Source organism: Rhipicephalus sanguineus, chromosome 8 (assembly GCF_013339695.2).
Source record: "Rhipicephalus sanguineus isolate Rsan-2018 chromosome 8, BIME_Rsan_1.4, whole genome shotgun sequence".
NCBI lineage: Eukaryota > Metazoa > Arthropoda > Arachnida > Ixodida > Ixodidae > Rhipicephalus > Rhipicephalus sanguineus.
This window is the reverse complement of record NC_051183.1, coordinates 87,998,209-88,023,410: the sequence shown is the minus strand read 5'-3', so window position 1 is coordinate 88,023,410 and position 25,202 is coordinate 87,998,209. Positions and strand designations below refer to the sequence as shown.

Here is a 25,202-nt window from a genome sequence, read left to right as displayed (position 1 = left end):
AGAACCGCCAAAAAGCAATCCACGATGCCCAGAACTCGAGTCCCGTTTTTCTTCCGGGTGCCCTTGTGTGGCTGTCATTGCCGCATCGCACACCAGGGCTCTCTTCCAAACTTCTTCCTAAGCACGATGGGCCATACCACGTTTTAGAACAGACTTCTACAGTGAACTACCTTATTGAGCCTCTCACGCCGCTGTCTGACCTGCGACGTCTTAACCGCGAGGTTGTACACGTTCAGAGACTCAAGCCGTATCATGTTTCTACCGTCCCTGCAGACGACTAGTCGCCAGGATGGCTCCTTTTTTCAGCGGGGCAATTGTAACGAAGAGGAAGTACTCCGGCGCAGAGGCAGCATCATCGAGTGTGCAGCAGAGGCTCGAGCTAGCGAACTGCTCTCGGTGCATTGCGCGACCAGCGACCAGATACACACTCAATAAATCGCCTTCATAGGAGAAATAAAAACACGGTAATCATTCTAACACTGCCGTAAACAAAGCACGATTGCTTACCTATTACGTCGCACAGCCGCAATCCACCGCCGCCGTCGCTCTCACTCATGAAATAGCACCGGAAACCCGTAGAATTGCGTTCCTGGCGATTTTTTCTGTGTGTTTGAGCAGCCGACAACGAAGCAGTTATTTTTCGACATCGCTGAAGCCCTACAGAGTCGTTAAATCACGATGAAAACACATCCATCCGTGCGCTCGCGTAGACGCTCGCGGGAACACATCTCGCCGGGACCCATCAGCGCTTCCGAGCCGTGGCGGCAGATGGCGTCGTCAGCGCTTTGCGCATCGCCTATAATCTGAAAGTTTTTATATGCCCGTTCAAGAGTTGCAGCCACTGTACTTCCGTGAGGCATTAGGATCCGCCAGAGCCCATGGAGGACTCCGGATCATCCACCGATTTCCACAAGATGCTTTGAGAAAACAGAGGAAACATGCTTTTATAGCGGTAGTATATCGCACGGCAGAGGAAGCATGCGTTTGTTGCCGACGAATGTGGTGCTCCAAGGCCTCATTCGACGCTGAATTGCACTGTAATAGAACTTCCCCGAATGTACCTGAAGGTATTATTGCGTTGAAGATATAATCAACGTTCACGGGTACATTTAATGACGTTTTTCAGTTCCGGTGCGTGCCGTAGAACTGCAGCGCCGGCTCTGGTCCGATGGGCCCACTTACCTTCACACAATATTACTGGAATGGGAAAAGTAGCGCGACCGTTCGGCCTGCCGCCATATTTGGTCCAGTGCGGCTGAAGCTGTAGCGGCGAACTGTAAATTTTACGCGGAGTAGCGCCTCTTTTTCACATTGGGTGCGCTTCTGCAGCCCCCAATCAAGCATAACTTTGTTCCCTAACTGATTAGGAAGGAAATTGCGGCAGTTTTTCAATTGCTTACGCGCACACGTGCGTAGTAACGCGATAAAGAAATGCGAAATGCGCGGCATTTACGTGCTCGGCTGTGGGTATTTATTAAGTAAGAAGCACTTCTTAGCGAAATTCTGCGACCTTGAACGCATCTATCTATCTATCTATCTATCTATCTATCTATCTATCTATCTATCTATCTATCTATCTATCTATCTATCTATCTATCTATCTATCTATCTATCTATCTATCTATCTATCTATATATCTATCTATCTATCTATCTATCTATCTATCTATCTATCTATCTATCTATCTATCTATCTATCTATCTATCTATCTATCTATCTATCTAGCCGCCAACGACTTTGTTCCGTCCTACCCGTTTCTTAATGGGATGAATACATAGATTGATACGGCATTTACACGACTGCATGAAGAATATAAATGAGAGGTGATAACATGAAAATTATAGCATGCATGTCATGGACCGCATGATTTACACTCCACTGTCTTGGTTATCTTCCTACTGCTTCGTTAATTTTATATGTACCACAATTGGTATTGCGTGACAAGAGTGTATGACGAACATAAGTGACCGGTCCTAACATGCGAAACCGGCATGGTATCGGAGCGCTGGCGGCCGCTTAATTAAATGAATATGTACCAAAATTGCTATGACGAGCCATTTCTGTATGACAAACGCAAATGACAGGTGGTCACTTCCATGCCATGTACAGCATGATTTTCATGCCATGCTCATGGTGGCCTCCCGGGCGGTTCACTAACATGGCATACACCAAAACTGGCATTGTGTCGCGTGACCATATGACAAACGCAAGTGACACGTGGTAACATGAAAATAATGGCATGCATGTCATGTACAGCATGATTTACATATCATGCTCATGATGCGCTAGCAGTCAGTTCGCTCGTTTGATTTACACCAATATTTGTGTTGCGTGAGGTGATTGTATGACGAACAGAAGTGATAGGTGGTAACATGAAGTTAATGGCATGCATGTTGAGATTTTCGTGTTACCATCTGTGTCATTTATATTCGTCATATCGACATGTCGCACAATGTCAAATTTGCTGTATATCAAGCTAGCGAACCGGCCGCGAACGCACCGTCAGCGTCGCATGTAAATCATGCTCTACAATAAATGCATGTCATGATTTTCATGTTACCACGTGTCGTTCACGTTTGTCAAACAGTCACCTCACGCAACGCAAATTGTAGTGCATATCAAGCTAGCGCACCGGCCAGAAGCGCATCATGAGCATGGCATGTAAATCATGCCGTACATAACATCCATTTTCTTATTTTCATGTTACCAAGTGTCATTACGTTCCTCATAAAGTGACGCGACAAAATACAAATTATGGTGTATATGAAGCTTGCGAACCGGCCGAGAGCCCACCGTGAGCGTGGCGTGTAAGCCATGCCATACATGACATGCATATCGTAGATCGTATGACCACATGATGTAGAGCGTATGCCCACATGAGAGCGAATTTTTATTTCCTACGCATTATGCTAAATACACAGCGTCGTAACGTAACTAAGTAATTTCTTATAGACAAAAAGTAACCTTACATTGTTTGTTTGTATATATGCAGGTATTCAACACAACTCAGAGATTATGGTTGTATTGGAAAAATTACACGGACGATTATGAATTACCGGAGGACTTCAAGGATGTCAAGATGGAAAGCTTTGACCTGACACAGAATTGTACATTTATTAAGAAGTATAATATAACCGAGTATGACTTTCACTACTGGTGGAGTACACTGGTGGGGGGCGACATGTAAGTATCAATAAAAAAATTCTGATTGATCACTCCGTCGAAGGAATTTGTATAACGTGAAATTGAAACGTGCCTTTACAAAAGCAGGTAAACGTTCATTGTAAAATTAAAAATGAGAGCTTGCACAATATATCCGGGTGTTCGGCGGCTACAGCACTGTTTCATCTGGATGCACCTACATTGACGCCTGGTGGCACGCCTGGTGGAACACTGACCTACACTGACGCCTGGTGGAAGCGCAGTTCGGCGAATAAGGAACCTTTGAACCCCGCGCGCCGTTCCCGATGGCAATGCCAAAGAGGTTATTTTTTCCATAAGTCAAACCGAAATGAACAAGCAGCATTTTATTACGTCGCTTCATGCACGGAAGGTTCTTTTTTATTGCAGCTAGTTTGATTACAAGTGATTACCTAATTACAGTCGGACTCTCTCACGTCATCGGGATCATGTCCTAAATGTACCGCTCGTGGCGCTCATCGTGTGATACATTTACATTATTTTCTCGGCAAGTAGGACACTGCTTTTGATAATATTGCCGTTTTAGACGTTGTCGTACATTGAGCTTTCACTCTTACATAAATTGTTATTTGCCTTTAGTGTCCCCTTAAGCAGGTAACATAAACCAGGACACAGCGTACGGTGAATCCAGCGCAAAGCTGGCATCAACAAGCACCTCATTACTAGCACCTGATGTGCGCTCATTGAAAGAGTCGTCGTTTGAGAGAAACGGCAAGGTGTGCAAGGTGTGCCCTTCACCAGTGGGGATGCATGCACTTCCACACAGCGCTTCGGAACGCGAGAGGCTGATCCTGTAGCTTGAGCTGTGAACGCGCTAAGGCATCCCTCTGCCCGCTGGCGTGGCTCACTGCACCAAAACAATAACTCAAGCTGTACTGAAACGAAATGGAGTGGAAATTGGAGAGCCAGCGTAAATCAGAAACCAGTGGAAATCAGAGAGACGAGGTGCTTAGTGGGGCGCCTCGATGCCAGCGTTGAACGAAGGACCGCTGGCATCGAGCTGCCCTAGCGCGGAGACTACAGACGTGCGTCCTGTCGCGCTCGTTAGTGTCATCGTTCAGTACTTCACTTCACCTCTACACGACGGCGACACCGCCCACACGCCAACGAGGTCACTGTGAAAGGGAGAACATGGAAAAGATATAAGGCACGTTTGTAAAACTCATGCATGAGCGTCAATGGCGCAGTGGGTAAGGCACGCGGCTTCCACTCCCGCGGACCGATAGGTCTTGTGTTCTCCACCACATCATTCAAATCAACGAAAATTTTCGTTCCAATTTTCGTTTGTCATTTGTTCTTGTGCATTTTACCAACGTCGCATCCGTGATAAAAATAATGTTAGTAAAGTCTTGGTGGGCCCCAGCACAAAACACTTTCGTGTTAAAGTTGATCGCGTGAAACAAAGCCAAACGTCACAAAGATGTCTACATGAGTATTCTTGTGGTGTTTTCTACGTAATAAGACCTACGATGTTCTCAGTGGTTCTAAACTTTACCCGATGTCTGCCCGCTTCGTAGTGTTGGAGACCTTACATGTTCTTGTGCGTAATACTACTTTTGCATCCTACGCACAAATTTAAATATCCGATCTTCCGCTATATTGGCTAAATTACGGTTTCGCTACAAGGTTGAAGCAATAAAAGTGACAGGAACAGTGCAGAAAGAAGAGCAGAAAAGCTTCAATGAAGCATACAATATTGTTATGGTGGGAGCCTTAGTCGAGGACTTTAGCTGCTTAAGCCGCGCGTTAAACCTGATTCATCAGCGCTTGCTGGTCGGTCAGGTCAGAGATCGATGGTCGCTCCTCCCACTGCTTCAATGTGTGTATTGCTGCCGTTTCTGTGCCTGTCAGATGTGGGGGATGCTTTGAGCCGCACCAGGTAATGTGGTATTGTGTAGGACATCATCCGCAGCATGGGTAGGCACCTCGATAACAAGTCGGGAACATGCAAGTTGTCTTCTTAAGTGGTAATAAGCCCTGGTTTGAATTTTCTCGCATTAACGGCATCCTTTCTTGTTGGATGTTTTTGGGGACTGGCGTATACTTGTCGGGTAAAACACTAATGGGCAAGCAGGTGCTTTGAGATTGAAGGGTTATTATTTGATATGACGTTCTTATTTGGAAGTTTCCTGAGGTGGCCAGTGTCGCTGCTCAGGGAGTTAAGGCGCTAACCACGGCGTCTACCATATCACTTCTCTCCAAACTCTGGTGTGCCGGGAACCACAAGATCGAGTGGTAGTTATGGAGGTTGTGTTTCATTACAGCGCTACATTCTTTGGAAATTCGGCCTTGTAATAGGAGACGACAGGCGGCCTGAGAGACCGTCACGATGACACTGACATGTCCTGACGTACTGACATGTCCTCGATATTCCGCCGTATGTGTGGCCAGCGGGATAGCCCTGTTTTCCGCCTGCATCACTGCCGAATCTCTGAAGGAGAGTGCATTGACTGTATCGCCGAGTTTGTTGAGGACCACCGCGGAAATGTTTTTGTTGTCCTGAGGCTTTCTCTGAGGATTTGCTTGACTGTACGAAGCGACGGCCACGTAGTAGACGTCCTCCCTTTTCAGACGACGTAGTACTGCTTGCAGCTACGCTGGGCGAGCCATTCGTGTCCCTTCGTAGCGCTCTGGGTGCATGTTCCTCGGAAAAGAAACCATCTTTAATTGGTCTCTGTCCGAACGATCAAGCCTCTCGAGCTCCTTGCCCACGTTCGGTGTGTAGGGTGGTATGCCACTGATCTTTTATATGCCTCTGCCGGCGGCGGTCAGGCTGCCTCTGTCGGGTCATCATTGTCGCCGCAGCGAGTTCAAGGTAACTACTGCGAATGCATAGCTCAAGTAATTTTTCTGTTGATGTGTTTTGGGGAACACTGAGTGCCGTTTGTAAGCTGTTAAAATTACTGTATCCACCTATGATACTTCGGTTTGTTTAGCGAGTAAAAAGGAAGTCTATGGGCGACTGCTAATTAATAAGGTTTGCACCAGCGTGATTGTGTTTGTCTCTTTACACACACACACACACACACACACACACACACACACGCACACACACACACACACACACACATATATATATATATATATATATATATATATATATATATATATATATATATATATATATATATATGTATATATATATATATATATATACACAGGGTGTTTCAGCTAAAAAGCACCAAGTATTAAAAAAATAAACATTGGTGCTACGCATCTTCAATTAGTGCAGTATTGTTCTGAGCCATGTAGAACACGTCAGAATATTTTTTCCAATCCGCCAAGCTCGGTAATTAACAAATATTTCTGAATGACCTTTTTAAGTAGTAACTCTAGAGAAAAGTTTTCACTACAAAAGTTGTAGCGCTTGTTCAGAAACATCGAATTTTTTAATCTGTGCTAAGATAACTCCCCTGCTTAATTTTTTTTCGGCCTTTCTTTAAAGCGCGCGAATTAAAAAAAAATAGCACGTGACTGCCGCCTAACGCGCGGCGCTTTTAGTGCCCTCAAATGTACGCTGAACGAATTATCAAAGGCTGCTCCGCGCACGAAGGTCGATTGAGCAGGCTGCCGGTGACTGCGATGGACGCTAAATTATGATAGAGGCGTACCATCAAAAAAAAAAAAAAAAGATCTACGAAAGAGAGGCCGTAACGTGTGAGTGCATCTTTTATCTCGTTTGTGCACCACGCTGTCACCCTCGCCATTCCAATGTGTTTCTTCATTGGTACGAAAAGAAATGCCTACCCTACGTTAAATGCTACCTACGGTCTCGTGTAGCATTTCCTCCGTGGCTGCCGTTTATCTTTTACAGCGAAAGCTGTTATGAGATCATTTCACCGGCCGTTTTTGGCGCCGTAGTTGTCCGCCGCCGCCGCCGCCGCTGCCGCCGCCGCCGCCGCCGGTGTCCGTAACCAGCATCGCTCGAAATAAGAAAAAAAAACTAAATAAGAAAAAAAATTCCAGGATGGAATGAGGTTCGAACCTGGGCCCTCTGCGTGGGAGCCCAGTATTCAACCTCTGAGCCATGCCGGTGCTTGAAACTGCTTTGCAAAAAGGTCCTATACAGGCTTCATGTCGGGAAGGAACCCCATTAGCATATGCAATATAGCGTGGAAGAAGAGTAAAGTAAGCACCAAGCGTCGCACAATGCGAATTCTGTAACCAGGCGTCACACAATGCGAATTGCGCAACGAGTACGTTGTTGAATGCTTCCAACCCATTACAAAGGGCTCTGCCATAATTCTTCATCGTCATGAGGCACAGCATCAACAAAGTGCGCCTAATGCCTTACATGCATTTAGCAGGTACCAACGCTCTCCGTAGAATGACGAAAAATGGCACAGTGCCTGTTGCTCTACTTCTCAAAAATTACAATGATTTATAGCGTAGTGGGTTCCTCGCAAGTTCACTTGTATTGGTTGCCAAGGAAGCCCATAAGCGCATGATCCACTTCCTCGGGGTCTCAGTAAAATTACAATGATTTATAGCGTAGTGGGTTCCTCGCAAGTGCACTTGTATTGGTTGCCAAGGAAGCCCATAAGTGCATGATCCATTTTCTCGGGGTCTCAGTAAGTTCTTCGCCCCCCCCCCCGTCTCTCTCCCACGTCAACGTATGTTATACAGCATGACGGGAGAGGGAAATAGCGATTGGGCGTCACCCAATGCAAATTACATAACTGGTGGGCCGTTTAACGATTCCAACCCATTTCAAAGGGCTGAGCCATAATTCTTCATCGTCATCAGTCGTCGCGTCAACAAAGTGCACATAATGCCTTACAGACGTGTAGCTGGTGCCTCGCTTCTCCGCAGAATGACGAATAATGGCTTAGTAGGTGCTTCCCAACTTCACAAAAATTGTGATTTATGGCGTAGTGGGTACCTTTCTAGTGTACTTGTATTGTAGCCCCAAGAGAGCTTAACGGGCTCTAGAAACGCCGCTCTTCCAGCTTTCGCTGTGGCTGTGCTGCGGTTTCAGCGCAGGCCTGGCATTTTTTTTTGTTGAATGATTTTTATTTGTTGTTGTTAAAACGGTATGCTCATTTTGTCACTTAACATCCATCGCAGTCACCGATAACCTGTTACACCGATCTTCGTGCACGAATCAGCCTTTGATAATTCGTTCAACCTACATTTGAGGGCACTGAAAGCGCCGCGCGTTTGCCGGCAGTCACGTGGTATTTTTTTAAGATTCGCGCGCTTTAAAGAAAGGCCGGAAAAAAAAATTAAGCAGGGGAGTTATCTTAACACAGATTGAAAAATTCAATGTTTCTGAACTAGCGCGACAACTTTTGTATTGAAAACTGTTCTCAAGTGTTATTATTTAAAAAGTTCATTAAGCAATCTTTGTTAATTGCCGAGCTTGGCGGATTGAAAAAAAAGTATTCTGACGTGCTCTATACGGCTCAGAACAATATTTAGGCTAATTGCAGACGCGTAGCGCCTATGCTTAATTTTTTATTACTTGATGCTTTTTAGCTGAAACACCCTGTATATGTCGGCCATATTCCGCACATTTCTCAATCCACCGTGTCAAAAACGATCGCTCAGTTAGGCGCGCGCTGCCGATTTCAAAAGACGGCATGAAATCCCGGCACCAGCCGCTTATTGTCTACAGAGCGTGCGCATAAAAAAATGTTGTAGTGGCTTAGCTCGGCTATGCCAGGATAAACGTAGATTTAGCAAAGGTTCCGCTGTTTATTTTTAGCTTTTCGTGTCTCCACAGCACGTTTAGCCTTCTTCTGTTCATTCTTCCTACGCTCAACCGTTAATTGCCAGGCAACTACTTCGGGATCTGATGAGTTAAGCTTCTCCGCTCTCCTGCGCTGTTGAGCAGCGTTTGCGCTCTCCTTCTCCATGGCTATACCACTCTGGCAAACGCCAGTCAGAGGCGCTATCATGCGGCTCCAGGGCAGTCTCAGACGACGACTGCATAGCGAAGGCGAATATCTGCGCGCACGCCGGCGTCAGTGCGTCTGCCACGGCTACGACGTCACTGTCCCTGGAATGCGCAGCCGTGGACCGGTGGCGGCGAGTCGCGCGCGGCGGCGGCGGACTGCGCGGGAGGTGCCGGCTCTGGTGCGCCAGCTGCGTGGCATCATTGGTCCTCGCGCATGCGCAGCACAGCTCTTTAGGAGGCGCGCGAAACTGGCTCGGCTAGGCCAGTGTAGCTAACGCTACAAAACACGAATATCAAGAGGCGGCGGCGACGCGTCCCTCACTCTCTCAGACGGCGCGCGCCGAGAGAGCCTAGCTGCCACGCAAGATCGAAGAAATTCTAGAAATCAACACGGCGCTTCCAGCTCCGCAGACGACAGTGCGAGTCCCTGATTGTTAATATGGGAATGGTCTATTTTCGGGTAGCCTGTACGAAATCCTGCCTGGTGGTTTGGGATTCAATTATAATGCGCCCCTAATAATATTGGATATTACCTCTGTCAAAAAGCTTGTAGCCAGCGCACAGTGAACTGATCACCAGGTAAATTTTCAAGTCCTTGACGCCAGCTTTCACATTAAGGTATTAGCATTCTCTCAAGATTCTGGTGCACTCACAACCAAGATGCACTTGATGTACACAGTGGCCAGTTTTTTAGCGCAATCTGTACACCGCCTTTCAACAAGATGTTACCTGATCGTCACCAGTGGTCTAGCATAGTTTCATTCCTTCCAAGGCTTTCTTTACTTCTACTGTCGTCAGTGAGGTTTTTGTGACTCCTCTGGGCTACTACTTAAATTATCGTTCTGGTTGTCGCGGTGCTCTACGTACCTCTAGAACTTCTCAGCTTCTTTAATTTACTTGTGTTGCGCGTTGTACATATGTGTGCAGAAAATGGGAGCAAACAAAATAATCGAATAAAAATTCAAAACGAGTCATTGCACAAGTATAGTAACGCTAAATAATTTATACAAGTATAATTGTAATTCATCAATCCGTTTGACCAAGTCATATTTTTCATATTTAGGGTGAGGAGCCACTACCACGGAAACTTTTCCTCACAAGGTGGTGGGGGTCTCGGGTCTATGCTGGTGTCGGACCTTTCAGGTGAGCGCAGCGATTCGTACGCGGAGTAAGAGAGGAGGTAGTAAGATAAGCTCTTCCATTATTGCAGCTCTTCCATTAGCAGACAGGGAAAAATTTGCTAATTGGCCTGCAAAGTGTACTTTCCGGTAGAATGCAGCGAGCATTGCTCTGGAGGTGTGCGTTTTATTTTCAGCGCTGCCGCTTTCCATCTGCGAGCACCTGGAACATCAGCAGTTGGAATAGTGTTACCTGCGTAATAGTTCACTTCAACATCTGTAATTGAGGATTGTTGTCTGGAATTCTGAGCCTCAAATATTGATCTCAGTGACAACAAATTTCCTATACTTAGACAAGAAGAATTTTATGTATTTGCCATATTGTAACACGAATTGCAAGGGGTGAATGGGCGAAATATTTTTACAGCAACTACTTAGAAGCGGAAGCAATATGGCAAAGGGATGCATGAGAATACGCGTTCTTTTTTCGTCATCATTTTTATCAAGCCCCAGTTGGAGTGCCGGACTAAATGTCCCATTTCACAGCGCTCAGTCAGAAAGAACAACTCAGTGCTTTGGATAATAAGGATATTCGAAATCTAACATTCGCTCGTGTGCAACAGTTTAGCCACGCAACGTGCCTAGAGTTCCTCTGTTGCTGTTAGCACACAATACAACGAGGGCAATAGATGCGATATCATAGGTTTTATAAATGACGTCGTGAAGAACCCCACAACAATTCACATGAAGCAACAGCATATGATATTCCCAGATGCTCGACCGAGCGTGTTCCACTCTAGCGGGAAACGAGAAAACCTACATGAGCGTGTCTATGCTGCCGATGTAAAACCTGTGATGTCTTCCGTTGTGCCGGTAATGTGGCGATTAACTGGCGAGGAAGCCGACAAGCTTCATCCCTTGGGCATTGGCGCCATTCAATAGACAATGACGTTAAGTGCAGTGGGGTGTACGCGACAAAGCAGGATCGCAGCTTAATCGCGAACAGGTACTGAGACAAACTGGCAGCATCTTTGCATAACTTACCGTCAGCGAATGCCCCGAGATGTCAGCTGACGTAGCACTTACGTTCGTTAGTAAAAACATTCATTAACAACATGTCAACTGGCGTGGGTTTCAAAAGTCTCGTTTGCCCATTGGTGTGGGGTCGTAAGGTGCTGTCAGCATGGCGGTTTACATCCCATCCAAAAGTGCCTGCTACCCCTTCAGATACCAATTGTGGGCTTCTGCCCTTAGTGCTTGTATTTGGGGTGTCGTGATTATGAATGACTCTGAAGAGTAAGAAGTCAGCTACGTCTGTCCCACGGCTTACTAGACACACTGCGTGACCACCTTTTAGTGGCGTAATCAGTAGCAACGTGATGAAGTTATGCACAGTGTGAGACATGTAGGGAACGCGCCCAGGAAGCCTAAACCGAAGAGGAAGAAGCGAGCTTCTAATTTGGTAGGATTAAAGCGGATAATAGAGAAAAAAAAATGGAGACCGTGACAGAAAGGCACAATGTTAAAAAAACGGCATCTCTTGCAGCATGACTTTATGAACGATCGCGATGTTTCATGCTTAGGTGACCTAGCTAGATATAACGAAATAGCGCACACACTAAGATCGCCGCAGCACTGCCTAAACGCAGCGTCAAATTACAACCACCGACGGGCGGCTCCGGCTGAGTGTGCGGAACGAGAGATCTCACCAAGTACACTGCCCGCACACTCTAAAGAGAGCGGACGCGATACGCAGCGAACATTCAAGGACTCAGAATATAACGCCATCGTACTAACATGGAGCACGAGATAATGACTTCAGATGTCAGGCCGAAAGTGCAAAAAGGATCTCGCGCTTACCCAAACTTACCGCATACTATGAACTGGCGAGTGAGATCTCTAACCCATGCGAAGGCGGTCATACGTTTGCGTAGTCGAGGAGATCGGACCATGTGAGAGCGGCGGCGAGAAGAGAAATTTTAACCAGCCCGACTGTGGAAGTACGAAATGCCCGTCCCTGCGCTACGGTCAAATTCGAAAAATACTTCAGGATTACACCATCGACGGCAGCCTGTGAACAAGTGCTGCTGATTATTGCCACGTTGTGATGGTGATGAATCAAGCAGTCCAAGCAGCAAATAATAAGCAGAGAAAGAGGGGAGCACAGACGTCGGCGGCCGATACACTGATCAGCGAGTAGGACGCGTCGGCGTTTATATATGCGACTTCGAACATTCCAGCGCCATGGCTAGTGCTCCTGTAAGTTGGATTATTAACTCCTTATGTCTTGCGCGAAGTCTGATAAAAACTTCCTAAAACAATCACGCAGGTCAATAACGGTACTATGCGGGGTTTTACGCACCTAAACCACGATATTATCATGAGTCAGGCTGTAGTGGAGGGCTCCGGAAATTTCCACCATCTGGTGTTCTTTAACGTACACGGACATCGCGCAGTACACAGGCGTCCGGAATTTTGCGTCTATCAACACGCGACCACCGGGGACGGGAATGAAACCAAATTGTGCAGGTTTCTACATATTCTGGCGAGGCCTGCGTAAAGTGATTACACGTGTTCCGGTCAAATAGTAACTAAAAAATGAGCGGGCTTGGCAATATGAAAGAACATTGAGAGTTTCTGAACATTTACTGATGCAATTATAATAATGTCTACGGTTTTACGTGCGACAACATAGATATGTGGGATGCGGCGTCGTGAAGGACGGATCCCAACATAAAACAAAATGATGTTTATTAACGTAGTAGCAGCAGCAGGGCAAGAATGCCGATGCTGCGCTTCGAAAGGTTAGAGAAACAAAAATGAAACCAAGCTTGGTAGCTTGGGTTATATAGCCAGCGGTGGTGACGTAAGCCTCCGACGGAACTGCGTGGCGCTGTCTTTTATCGGAAGCGTGTTGCAGAAGGTAGCTGTGTCACGCCGGGCTAATCAATGACGAGACGGAGGCTGCGTAAGTCTGTGCGCAGTGGTCGCCACATCACCCCCCCCCCCCCCGCGGAGTGCAGAGCCCTCAGGGTCTGTAGAAACCTGGGAGGCGTATCAGACGTCCAGAGCGTGTCGTGAAAGGAGCGGCTGCGACGTCGGTGGCTGTGGACGGACGCCAGTTGAAAGAGTGGCGCTGCCAGGTTCGTTCGCCGCGATGTACGCGGGCTTGAGTCGGTCCTGTCCTGGTCGGTAACACGGAGTAGCGAACGGGTGCTCCATTTTTTCCTGGGGGTCGGGGCTGAGAGTGGCGTAGAGGACGGGTGTAGAAACCTAGTGGATTTTGCGAGCCGTTCCGCTGACGGGCGGCGCTGCGGAGAGACGCTTCAGGAGGGCCGAGTGGATCCGCGAAAGAGCGGTCGCACCGGGCGCGCTTATGTACGTGGGCGCTTTCACGGGCTTCTCCGCGACTAGTGGCGCCGTTGTAGTAGGCGCCTGTGGCTGGTGATGTATCGTCGCCGACGTCATGGGCGCCGAGACATACACGGGGAGATGTTGCGGCGGCGCCGGATGCAACACCGTCGTGGTGGTCATGACGGGATGGTGGTGGTCCTGCGCCAACATCTGCGGCGGGTGCCGGGGGCTCGTCTGCTGCGGCGGGTGCCGGAGTCTCGTCTGCTGCGGCGGGTGCCGGAGTCTCGTCTGCTGCGGCGGGTGCCGGAGTCTCGTCTGCTGCGGCGGGTGCCGGAGTCTCGTCTGCTGCGGCGGGTGCCGGAGTCTCGTCTGCTGCGGCGGGTGCCGGGGGCTCGTCTGCTGCGGCGGGTGCCGGAGTCTCGTCTGCTGCGGCGGGTGCCGGGGGCTCGTCTGCTGCGGCGGGTGCCGGGGGCTCGTCTGCTGCGGCGGGTGCCGGGGGCTCGTCTGCTGCGGCGGGTGCCGGGGGCTCGTCTGCTGCGGCGGGTGCCGGGGGCTCGTCTGCTGCGGCGGGTGCCGGGGCTCGTCTGCTGCGGCGGGTGCCGGGGCTCGTCTGCTGCGGCGGGTGCCGGGGGCTCGTCTGCTGCGGCGGGTGCCGGGGGCTCGTCTGCTGCGGCGGGTGCCGGGGGCTCGTCTGCTGCGGCGGGTGCCGGGGGCTCGTCTGCTGCGGCGGGTGCCGGGGGCTCGTCTGCTGCGGCGGGTGCCGGGGGCTCGTCTGCTGCGGCGGGTGCGGGCACGGCTGCTGCGGCGGGTGCGGGCACGGCTGCTGCGGCGACTGCGGGCACGGCTGCTGCGGCGGGTGCGGGCACGGCTGCTGCGGCGGGTGCGGGCACGGCTGCTGCGGCGAGTGCGGGCACGGTTGCTGCGTCGGGGAGTATGTGACGTGGCGCTGCCGGTTGCGGTGGGGCTAGCACGAACCCTCGAAGTTGGTCGTATGCCTGCGGATCAGGAGGAGGCACAACGCGTCGCAGAGCAGGAGGAAGCATAGCTACCGTGATGGCGTACTTGTCCTGCTGCGAGACGATGTTACGCAGGGAGAAGCCAGCCTCCATCTTGATAAGCCAGATGACTGGACATTGCGGCCAGAATTCGGGAAAGTCCGGCGGCAGCAAGATGCAGTGCGCCGTGGTTTCATCCGGTCGCAGCGCCATCGTGATAGGCGTGTCAGAGGTCGGTTGACTCGACGTGAAGGTCCCGTGGAATCTTCTGGAAGGTCATTCCAAGGTCCGGGTCATGGCGGTGCGGTTTGTTCGTTTTCCGGGTCACCAGATGTGGGATGCGGCGTCGTGAAGGACGGATCCCAACATAAAACAAAATGATGTTTATTAACGTAGTAGCAGCAGCAGGGCAAGAATGCCGATGCTGCGCTTCGAAAGGTTAGAGAAACAAAAATGAAACCAAGCTTGGTAACTTGGGTTATATAGCCAGCGGTGGTGACGTAAGCCTCCGACGGAACTGCGTGGCGCTGTCTTTTATCGGAAGCGTGTTGCAGAAGGTAGCTGTGTCACGCCGGGCTAATCAATGACGAGACGGAGGCTGCGTAAGTCTGTGCGCAGTGGTCGCCACAGATATGATCATGAGACACGCTGCAGTGGAGGGCTCCGCAAATTTCCACCGCCTGTTTTTTTTACAGCGAAAGTGTTATGAGATCATTTCAACGGCCGTTTTTGGCGCCGTAGTTGTCCACCGCCGCTGCCGCCGCCGCCGGTGCCCGTAACCAGTATCGCTCGAAATAAGAAAAAAAAAACGAAATAAGAAAAAATTTCCATGATGGAACGGGGTTCGAACCTGGGCCCTCTGCGTGGGAGCCCAGTGTTGTACCTCAGAGCCATGCCGGTTTTTTTTTTCTTTCATGGTATTTATCATACTTAGTATTACAGTGCTGGTATTACAGTGCAGTGCCGGTGCTTGGAACTGCCTTGCAAGAAGACGCTATACCGGCTTCATGTCGAGAAGGAACCACATTAACATATGTAATTTAGTGTGGTAGAAGAGTGAAATAACAACCACGCACCACACAACGCGAATTCTGTAACCAGACGTCACACAATGCGAATTGCGCAACGAGTGGGCTGTTGGATGCTTCCAACCTATTACAAAGGGTTCTCCCATAATTATTCATCGTCATCAGGCACAACACCAACAAAGTGCGCATAATGCCTTACATGTTTTTAGCGGGTACCACGGCTCTCCGTTGAATTACGAAAAATGCCATAGTGGCTGTTTCCCTACTTCACAGAAATTATGATGAGTTATAACGTAGTGGGTTCCTCGCAAGTGCGCTTGCATTGGTTGTCAAGGAAGCCCATAAGCCCATCATCAATTTCCTCAGGGTCTCAACAAAGTTCTTCCCCCCTCTCTCTGTCTCTCTTTCTCACGTCAATGTACGTTATATTGCATGGTGGGAGAGTGAAATAGGCGTCACATAATGCGAATTACGTAACTGGTGAGCCGTTTAAAGCTTCCAACCCATTACAAGGGCTGAGCCACAATTCTTCATCGTCATCAGTCGTCACGTAAACAAAGTGCACATAATGCCTTACAGATGTGTAGCTGGAACCTCGCTTCTGCGCACAATGATGAATAATGGCGTTGTAGGTACTTCCCAGCTTCCCAAATATTGTGATTTATAGCGTAGTGGATACCTTGCTAGTGTACTTGTATTAGTAACCACAAGAGCGTTTAGAACGGGCTCTAGAAATGCCGCTCTTCCAGCTTTCGCTGTGACTGTGCTGCGCTTTCCGTGCAGGCCTGGCGTTTTTTTTTATCCCGCACCTAAATCCAAGTACAATATCTGATGCATGTGCTTGTACTTTTAGCGCTATTTGAGGATTGTTTCTGAGATTTATTAAATTCCATATTATATAAATTGCGATGTAACAAGGTAAGTGTATGTATGTATGGAAATTTTTCTTACTTCCTGAATGAAGAATACGTGGTTTTTTTGTACTGTGCCAATTCTGGGCTCTGACATGGTCTTTGGACTACAGCCGGCGTAGGCTGGTGCACTAAATGACTTAATATTGTCTCCGCCGCCGTAGTGCTATGGTGTTTAGGGTGCTCGGCTGCTGACATAATTCTGACACGATCCTGGCAGCGGCGGTCGCATTTCGGTGGAGGCGATATTGTAGAGGCCCGTGTACTTTGATTTAGGCTACAAGAAATACCAATTTCTGGAGCCCTTTACTATGGTGGGCTCCAAACTGATATAGTGGTTTTGGTTTGTGAAACCCCAGAAAATCATTAATACTCTTTATTGTCTGTGCTTTCGTGGTGCGTTCGAAGGGTATAAATAGATCAGTACCTGTCTTCAGCCCTGCGACCGCATCCCGTCCACGAAGTGAATCGCCAGAACTTTGCAATCATATGTGATGTATGATTACATAATTCCGCACTGCCTATCGCTTGTTCCTGCACTCCTTGTGGGACATTTTACGCCGAGAAGCGGCGTAGGTTGGTATGCTTACATAGCATGTCAGCATGCATTGGCAAAATCTCGGCAACAGAACCCAAAGCTTCGCCGCGCTGGCGTCAGTCAAACGGTTTCAGGCCACGCTGCGGAGCGTTCTTATTAACCGTGCTGACGGTTGTACGAACAATTACGCCTTCGGAGTCCTTTGACGCTTCATAGATCGCCCAATGCAGTATACTCCACACAGTGATAGTGCTGGCTTGTGTGCATGCGCGTATTTAGTAGGATACGGCTGGATTTCCAGTAGCGGAGGAAGGTGATATTGTGTGTATTGCCAAGAAAAAGATGGTGTTCAAACGAGCGCTCAAAATGCATTGAGAAGCGCGTCAAGTCACTGCGCCAGCACCGTTGACTTCTCAAAGGCGCCCCCCCCCATCCCCTCCAGAGAGCCTAGCTGCCGTGCAAGAGCGAGATAATTCTAGAAGTCAACGCAGTTTCCACCGACGTGTCCGCCGCAGTGAGACGGACATCCAGGAGCTTTCTCGCCCTTTCCCCAGGTTCTACAGTGCTGCGGGCGGATGAGTCACGAAGAAGCTTCGCGAACCCGGGAGCAGCCCAATATAAGCGCGCGGCGACGGGAGTTAGTCAGGGAAGTAAGAATTTGTTGTAGACGGGTGTATGGCTCGCTCGGCCAGAGAAGACGTGTTGTTTTATGATGTGCCGCCAGACGGTGTCGGAAGTGCTGAGAGATGACGCCGTGCGAGCAGTGAAGAGTATTGAAGCCATTGTCGCCGAGAGGAGAACTCAGCGAATGTCGAAGGAGAACGCCTCGTCAGCGGCACAGTCTACGTGGACAGACTCGTCATGCTGGTGAATATGAAAGGACTTTAGTTGTCGAATATTATCGAGTGCTTGTACTTGAACACATATGATTTTTCCCCATTGTTCTTAAACCCATCTGAGTTGTATTGTGATTGGACAAGCGAAGAATGAATGTTTGTGTGATGCTTGTACTGCCTTATTTGAGAACATATTTTGGTTGTGTTATCAACTCTTGGCTCTCACTCGGTCTTTGGGCCACGAGCGGCATTCACTGGCGCGCTAAAAGGCCCCACTCCTAAATTGCCTGTGGTTTACTGGTGCGTTTCAAAAGGCCGATACGTCAGTGCTCGGAATCTCTCCGGCGATTGCCTCCCAATAACAAGGTTGCGACAGCTCGTATTGGGAATGTCTGTGCTAGTAACAATAGCGTATTTATCTAGTGGTAAATAAAGTGAGATGGAGAAGTTGCTTATGTTTCCTTAATTTTTCGCAGGTGGTGAAAATGAAACAGGACCTTTCGTAAACATGACACTCATGTACTGGGAAAAAAACTGCAGCGTGTTTTTTGTTACGGATATGAATGAGGACGCTCAGACAGGTAAAGTATCTGATCTGCAGGAGGTAACTATATTGTATGTAAAGTATTGTGTCTAAAAACATGTTCTTTAGAGTGTAGTATGCATATATTTATTGCGATAGCAATTGTATGGAGTCTCCGCTGATTTTTGCCATCGCCATCGCCATCGTCATGCACCGTATATGTATATGTCTATATATATGTATAAAATCCACAAAGGAAAATAATTCAGAAAAACTTTCCGACGCGCGGAATCGAACGGGCGACATCTTGCTTTGCAGCGCGCGGCGTTAGAAGGTTAGGCCACCAACAGTACCGTCTTTCAGCCTGCTAACAGCGAGCTATTTATATACACCATTTACTTCAGCATGCTTTCTTAGTCACCACATAGATGGCGGGATGTGCGTGCGTGGCGCGCTTTAAAGGGAAGCTGAAGCACTTTTTAAAAAAATGACTTAGGAATGTGTAATCATAGTTTGATCCTTGCTGAATACGAAAACCAATGTTAGAGTTCACAGAAGTGAACGCAAATGGCATTTCTTGGCAAAAAAACAGCGGCTGCAGCCGCAGGGCTTCTTGAACTGCTGAGCGAAGGCGGTGACGTCAACTTTGGTGTGCCGCGTCATCGGCGCCATCAGCTCTGTAAAAGCATGGCCTTCGCGATCAGTTCCACCAACGCGCGCAGCCAGAAGTAGTCACGAAGGCCACGGCTCCGCCAAAACCACGGTGGTAGAATAAAACAGGCCGCCCATCGAGCGCCGCGAGCGCGTCGCCGTACTGCTCGAGTTGCTCGCGGCCGCTGCTAGGTACGCGATGAGTTTTGGGGCCGAAAGACGCGCACCGCAAGCTCTCGCTGTGCTGTAAAAACGGGTTTCTCTAGCTAATTTTGTGGCTTTAAACGGTTGTTTGTGCTTTTACTAGCTTGTAGTGGATGTCTGCCAGCTTCAACCGCAAAAGAGCGCCAGGCTTTATGAAGCTTAAAATTTTTTAATCGACGCGGGTAGGCCCGATATGACTGTCACAGGGTGTCGATTGCAAGAGACGTGCGCGTATTTTTTTTTCGAAAGCGTGAAAATTCCTACCGGCGAGTGTACAGAGTAAAAAAAAAGCATCTGGTTTTCACGTTATCGTATGTATGTCGGAGGACTGTAGCTGGCGGTCTTTCCATGGAATTGCATTTCTCCACAACTGCAGTCGCTTTTCGTCTTTCGGCGCGGAGAAAAGACAGACCTTTTCTTTGCACGTTTTGTAGCCAGATTTGCAATTTGAAGCAAAGCATTTTCGTCCCATGGTGGCCGCCGCATCAGCGGCACAGATCGAGCCACAGTGGTTTCAGCCGTGGTTCCAGCTTACAAAGTGAGCGGAAACACCGACGCGGTCGCGCACGTTGGTTTGACAGAGCGCAACAAACGCGACGCATCAGAGCGGATCTCAAGCCGTGGGATCACCTAATCACGACCATAGTGATCTGGCTGTGATCATGACTCGAAGGCTGATTGCGACTTTGCGACGCTGGTTGCGTCACATAGGGACGCTCTTGCTCTTCGGACGCTTGCATCCACGGACGCCTCCGTATTTATCGAAGATGGCCAGGCAGAAAGGAAGAGACGCGGCTGCAACGCTGGTTGCGTTGCATGCTTTCATTAGTGGCGCGTCCGTTCTAAGCGACGGCAACTAAGCGACGGCTCTAGGCCTCTCTGGTGTAATGAATACACCGCGGATCTCTTTCTCAAAAGTTTAAGATGTAAATTGCAGTTTAAATGCTCGCGACGCAAACTGGCCACATGGTTTCAAATGCGCCGGAGCGGAGATATCGGCCTGAGTATACCTGCTGCCACCTTGCTTAAAAGCGGCGGCAACTCGAGCACCTCCGTGACGCGCGCGGCGCGTTGGCGGAGGGGCGCGTCGGGCCACCTGTTATTCCACCACCGTGGCCAAAACTACCGACGATGACGTAGTTCCGGTCACGCCCACACTTTCGGCGCGTTCGGGTGGGCGGAGCAAGACGAACTTTTCTTGCGCGTATTTTAAAGCTCCTGCCGCCACAACAGCGAAAAAAAATTACGCCATCGTCGACAATAATGTTGGTCCTTGTTAACAACAAAGTTTTACCGAATTGTAAAACCACTTCAGCATCCCTTTAAAGGTCGTCGCCCCGCTCCTGCGAACGCCGTTGCTCTTCGACCGACAGGACGTGGTCGCGTTCGTGCGCTTATCTCGAGGGAAGAAAGGGGCGGCCGGGGGGGGGGGGGGTGTAGCGGGAGGTTGTAGTTCTTGTGATTCCCTGCGATGTCCGCGCTGAAGTCAGAGCGTACGAAGGTCACTTCGCTCGCTACAGCAGCCGCGTTTGCGAAAGGTGCACGCGGCTGAAACAAAAATAAGTAACAACTGTGACAATTAGTCCGCGCTCGTCCTGTGTCTACTTGTTCGTTCGTTTCGTATGTCCTGCTTCATGTTTGAGCAGTGCGCTTCGAGTGTCGAGCTGTGACGCAATATAGTTCGCGCTCGTCCTGTGTGCGTTCTTTGGGCTCGAGCGACGCGCTGGCAATATTGAGCTGCTTTCCATTCTTCGCGTTACATTCCAATTTATCTTCGCAAAGGGAACCCTGATGGGATGCGAAGCAGCAGCGTTGCGCACGGGTGGCGTCACGGGTTGAAAGGCGCTAACGCGGGTGCTGCGGTGAGCGCTGGAAGATTCGTTTGAAGCGATGGCTGGTGTAGGTCTTGTCGTTTCTTCAGAGTGGACACGGGCGCTGGACCGGAGCTGGCGCGCGTTTCGCCTTGACTACCACGGCCTTGTGATCGGTGCACGCTGAGACGTTCCTGCAGACATTCGACGTCGAAGTTGAAGCGAGAGAGAGGTGACACATACAGACATGTTTGAACGCGTACGTTAGGCGCGCTTCAGGTTTATTGCGCGTGAACCGACGAGACGGCGGTGTAGCGAGCGGCGGTCGCGGTAGCGGAGCGAGCGGCGGCGGCAGCGGCAGGTGTTGCGGGCGAACGGACGAGACGGCAGCTGCGGCGCTGCGGCGAGCGCGCAGCAGGCGAGGGAGGGAGTGACTCTGCGCACACTGCGAGGGGAGCGTGACGTCAACGCGCAGCTGTGGCGTGACCTACTTGGCACCGCTCCAACACCTGCGGCGAGAGGAGCGCGTTGCGGCGCGTTCGTACGGACGCACGGAGGGACAGCGTTACACAGGCTAGTCAAAGAGCTGCTTCGCATCTAAAAAATTGGCCGCGCATCTGCGTGCTTCGCTGCAATTGTCGTCGAAAGGCGATACTCTTCTGCCGGCCGTACTACATGAGTCCTTCTCTTCTATGTTGAATTGCGGCATCTGGCTCCTAGCGTCGCATTTGCAGCGCAACCCAAAAAACACTAGCATTTTCAGCGCAGCGCAACAAACAATAGGGTATTTAGGATTACGTATCTGTGTATTTTCTAGAAAAGGAACACACCACCTAAAACTTAAGTTTTGATGTTGCGCCTCAGGTATGCGTAACATTTGGTTTTGATCGACAATGTTCACATGTATGGACGGCGATACCAGTGCAAGATGGCTGGGCATAGAGAAAGTGGTTAAACTTTCTCTATTCCCAGACAAAGAGAAAGGCAGACAGACAGACCAAACTTTCTGCGTCTAAGTTCCCCAAGACAGACTATCGTCTTTAAAAGAGCAATGATCCAAATGCCATTATTCATTGGCAATGAAGGAACCGCTTTTGCAAAAGTTGTAGTCACGGTATTTTGCTGTAATGCATAGTCTGCTCAGTATTAACATTACATACTCAACTTAAAATTACTTAGGTACTAAAGGTACGATGTATAGTTTGTGTGTTTTCTTATTGTAAACATCAGGTAGCTGAATTTGTTTGGTCAAGGTTATCGTTTTAACCTAGGACTTAAGCTTGGAAGTTTCACAGAAAATGAAGCCAAAAAACTTCTAGGACACAATCTTCGCCTTCAACTGTAAAATGAGATAACGTAATCAGGGCCCATGAGCATTGCCTTCTCAACTGCTACCCTAGCTTCGGTTCTGGTGCATGCATCAACCGTGCCGCATGGAAAAGAACGTATGTGCACGTAACATTGGCCGTTTCAAACTATCCTAGAATGCCTACTGCAAGTGCATTTGCGCAGTGACAACTGCGCCATAATTCTTCCTTTTGTGAATCAGCGAATGGCCCGCTATGCGTCTGTAAAGCAACAGGCGAACCTACGCAGCTGCTCGCTTTGTCGCTGCATTTGCTGCTGATGCTGATTAAATATGTCTAAGCACTTCAATTGTTTTGACGCCTGTCGCGATTCTACGCTTCTGCCACGCAATATCACATGCGTTAACAAGGCTCCTTCCATTACAAGACACTCCCATAGTGTTTTTTCGAAGCTTTTTTTTCAAGCAAGGACGCGTTTCCGTGACACCTGCTTGACACACCGAAGGCCTGGGTTCAATTCGCACTCGAACCCGATTTCATTATCAATTATTTTATCGTCATCTTTCGGATTTTTCGCTGATTTTTCGCTCCAAACCAACGACACCGACGCCGACAACGCAATTTCGGCGAAACAAGCTCTTTAACGCTACCGCATTAGAAATAACGACACACACAGACCACTGACTTACAACACATTATTGTTTTTGCAAGAAGTCCACATCGATACTTCTTTCTTGGATATGGAAGAGCCCGAATGGTGAGAATAATAGCGAAATAGGCTTCATCGTGCAAAATGTCGAAGTCCGTGGCGAGGAGCAATATAGGAACCAGATAATGGTGCGACGTCACATGCATGTAGACCACATGACATAATTAAACAGGAAAATGGTCCCACAGTCAATTGGTTCTTGTTCACAAGAACACGTCGTCCTCCTCCCCTTCCCTCACTTCACCGTGCTGATAGCTGCAACACCGCAACAATATATATATATATATATATATATATATATATATATATATATATATATATATATATATTGTGAAATACTTCGTACTATAATATATGAATTAAAACCTATATTTATTTTACCCTAACGGTTTCGGCTGGCGGTCCAGCCTTCTTCGGAGGATGTAGTTGAAATGAAACTACCATGGCCGAACCCGCTGCACAAGGGCCGCCCAACCAGTTTGGGGGCCAAAGGATACTTTCAAAAAAAAAAAGGGAGAAAGAAATAGAAAAAGTAAGAGAGAACTAAGGAAGCAACAGTGAAAAAAAGAGGGAGGGAAAGAACAGCGGGAGGAGAGACCGAGAGCCGTCGGAGGCGGGCGAGGCGGCGGGCTATGCCCGTCTTGTCTTCGAACGGTAGATAAGAAGCGGCGTGAGCAAGGGACGAAAGAAAAGGGAAAATACAAATGTCGCTTCTAGACATCACACCCACAGCGTCCAAGATCAGATGGTTCAGCGGTTAACTCGCGGCGCCGGGCCGTGTACACATGAGAAGAGGTACATATATACGACCCGCTGCAGCTGGGGGTAGACTCTGGCCACGATACAAGGCTAAAAGTGCGCCCCCCCTTCTTTTTCGGGAAAGAAAAGAAAAAGAAGAAAAAGAAAAAAAAAGAGAAAAGAAAGAGTACGAGCTGGTTGATACATGTGATAACGATTGGGTCTATTTTCACGCGCTCGATCGTCTCCTTAGCGTCCCGTGCGTCTAAACTATAACAAGAGTATACATAACATTCAACTGTAGGATGAAATGCAGTGACATCGGTCAGTTGAGTAAGAGAGATGGGCAGATGGTACCACCGATTCGTCGTACTGGCAGCAAAGGAATTTCGCGTGTGAGAAAGGAACGGTGACATTGTGTTGATACTTAATCATACGCTAACATAGAAAACACTTACCAACCGTAATAAGGGGTTGTTTTTCGTGCGTCTGTGATGTCCCCTATAAAATAAGCGCCTCTGGTGCCAATGTGAATGGAATGGGCGTGCCGAAGTTTGTATGATTCAAAAAATGAGCAGATCCCACGCCTTGTGGCAACCGGTTTCATGCGAAGCAGCTTGGCATAGTTGTTCATGCTGCATTTTTTGGCATTGAGCCAAGCGTTACGAGGTGGGTCGACGTGGTTCTGTAAGTGTAGTACTTGTGCGCGCATTGTGGGCATACCAGAAACGTCAACTACACTGGCGTTTAAACGGTAACTTTTAGTCTGACGTAACGTCAGCCCTCATGTTAGCGCACAGACATCTGTATTATCGAAACGAAGTGCACATTACGGTGCGATCATGTGAACATCATCGTAACTTTCATTGGCGTAATCCTCCGGGGTCCAGCAACGCTTGTATATAGCTTTCGGAGTCATAAGAATACAAAATAAATGTTTGTTAGACTGCAGTTATAAAATTAGACAGCCAGAACTGCAACCACAGTTGACGCTGTGCTGACATTACGCCTGGATAGCGTCTTTTTCCAAAGCAGTTTCAAGACCTGACGAGGCTGTGTGATAGAACACCTGACTGCCACGCATAATGCTTGGATTCGGTTGCTTCTGCGATCCTGATTTTTATTGTTTGCATTCGACGGGTCAACTGTGGCGATATCGGTTTTCCTTCACGCTTTGTTCTTTAAAATTGCCAGTCTGTTCTCGTCGTTCCTGGGAACATATTGACTGTAAATCACTGGTGACGCGTACCCGCAACCGCGGCCCGTGGTATGCGTGTGCGTGCGCCTCACGTCTCTAGAGAATAGGGTTTGAACACGTACACGACAGAATTTTCAGGTTATGCATGTGATGTAAAACAGAATTTTCATGTTATGCATGT

General features: G+C 48.8%; 1 protein-coding gene across 2 annotated transcripts in view; it reads left to right on the top strand.

Annotated features, from left to right (window-relative positions):
* The window catches only part of LOC119402891 (uncharacterized), a 363,615-nt gene that overhangs the window by 332,494 nt on the left and 5,919 nt on the right, over positions 1-25,202 (top strand). For both annotated transcript variants that reach the window (XM_049418540.1, XM_037669321.2), the window contains exons 2-4: positions 2,993-3,183; positions 10,164-10,243; positions 18,357-18,461. In XM_049418540.1, coding sequence (XP_049274497.1) covers positions 2,993-3,183; positions 10,164-10,243; positions 18,357-18,461 — 376 coding nt within the window. The remainder of the gene's footprint in view (positions 1-2,992; positions 3,184-10,163; positions 10,244-18,356; positions 18,462-25,202) is intronic.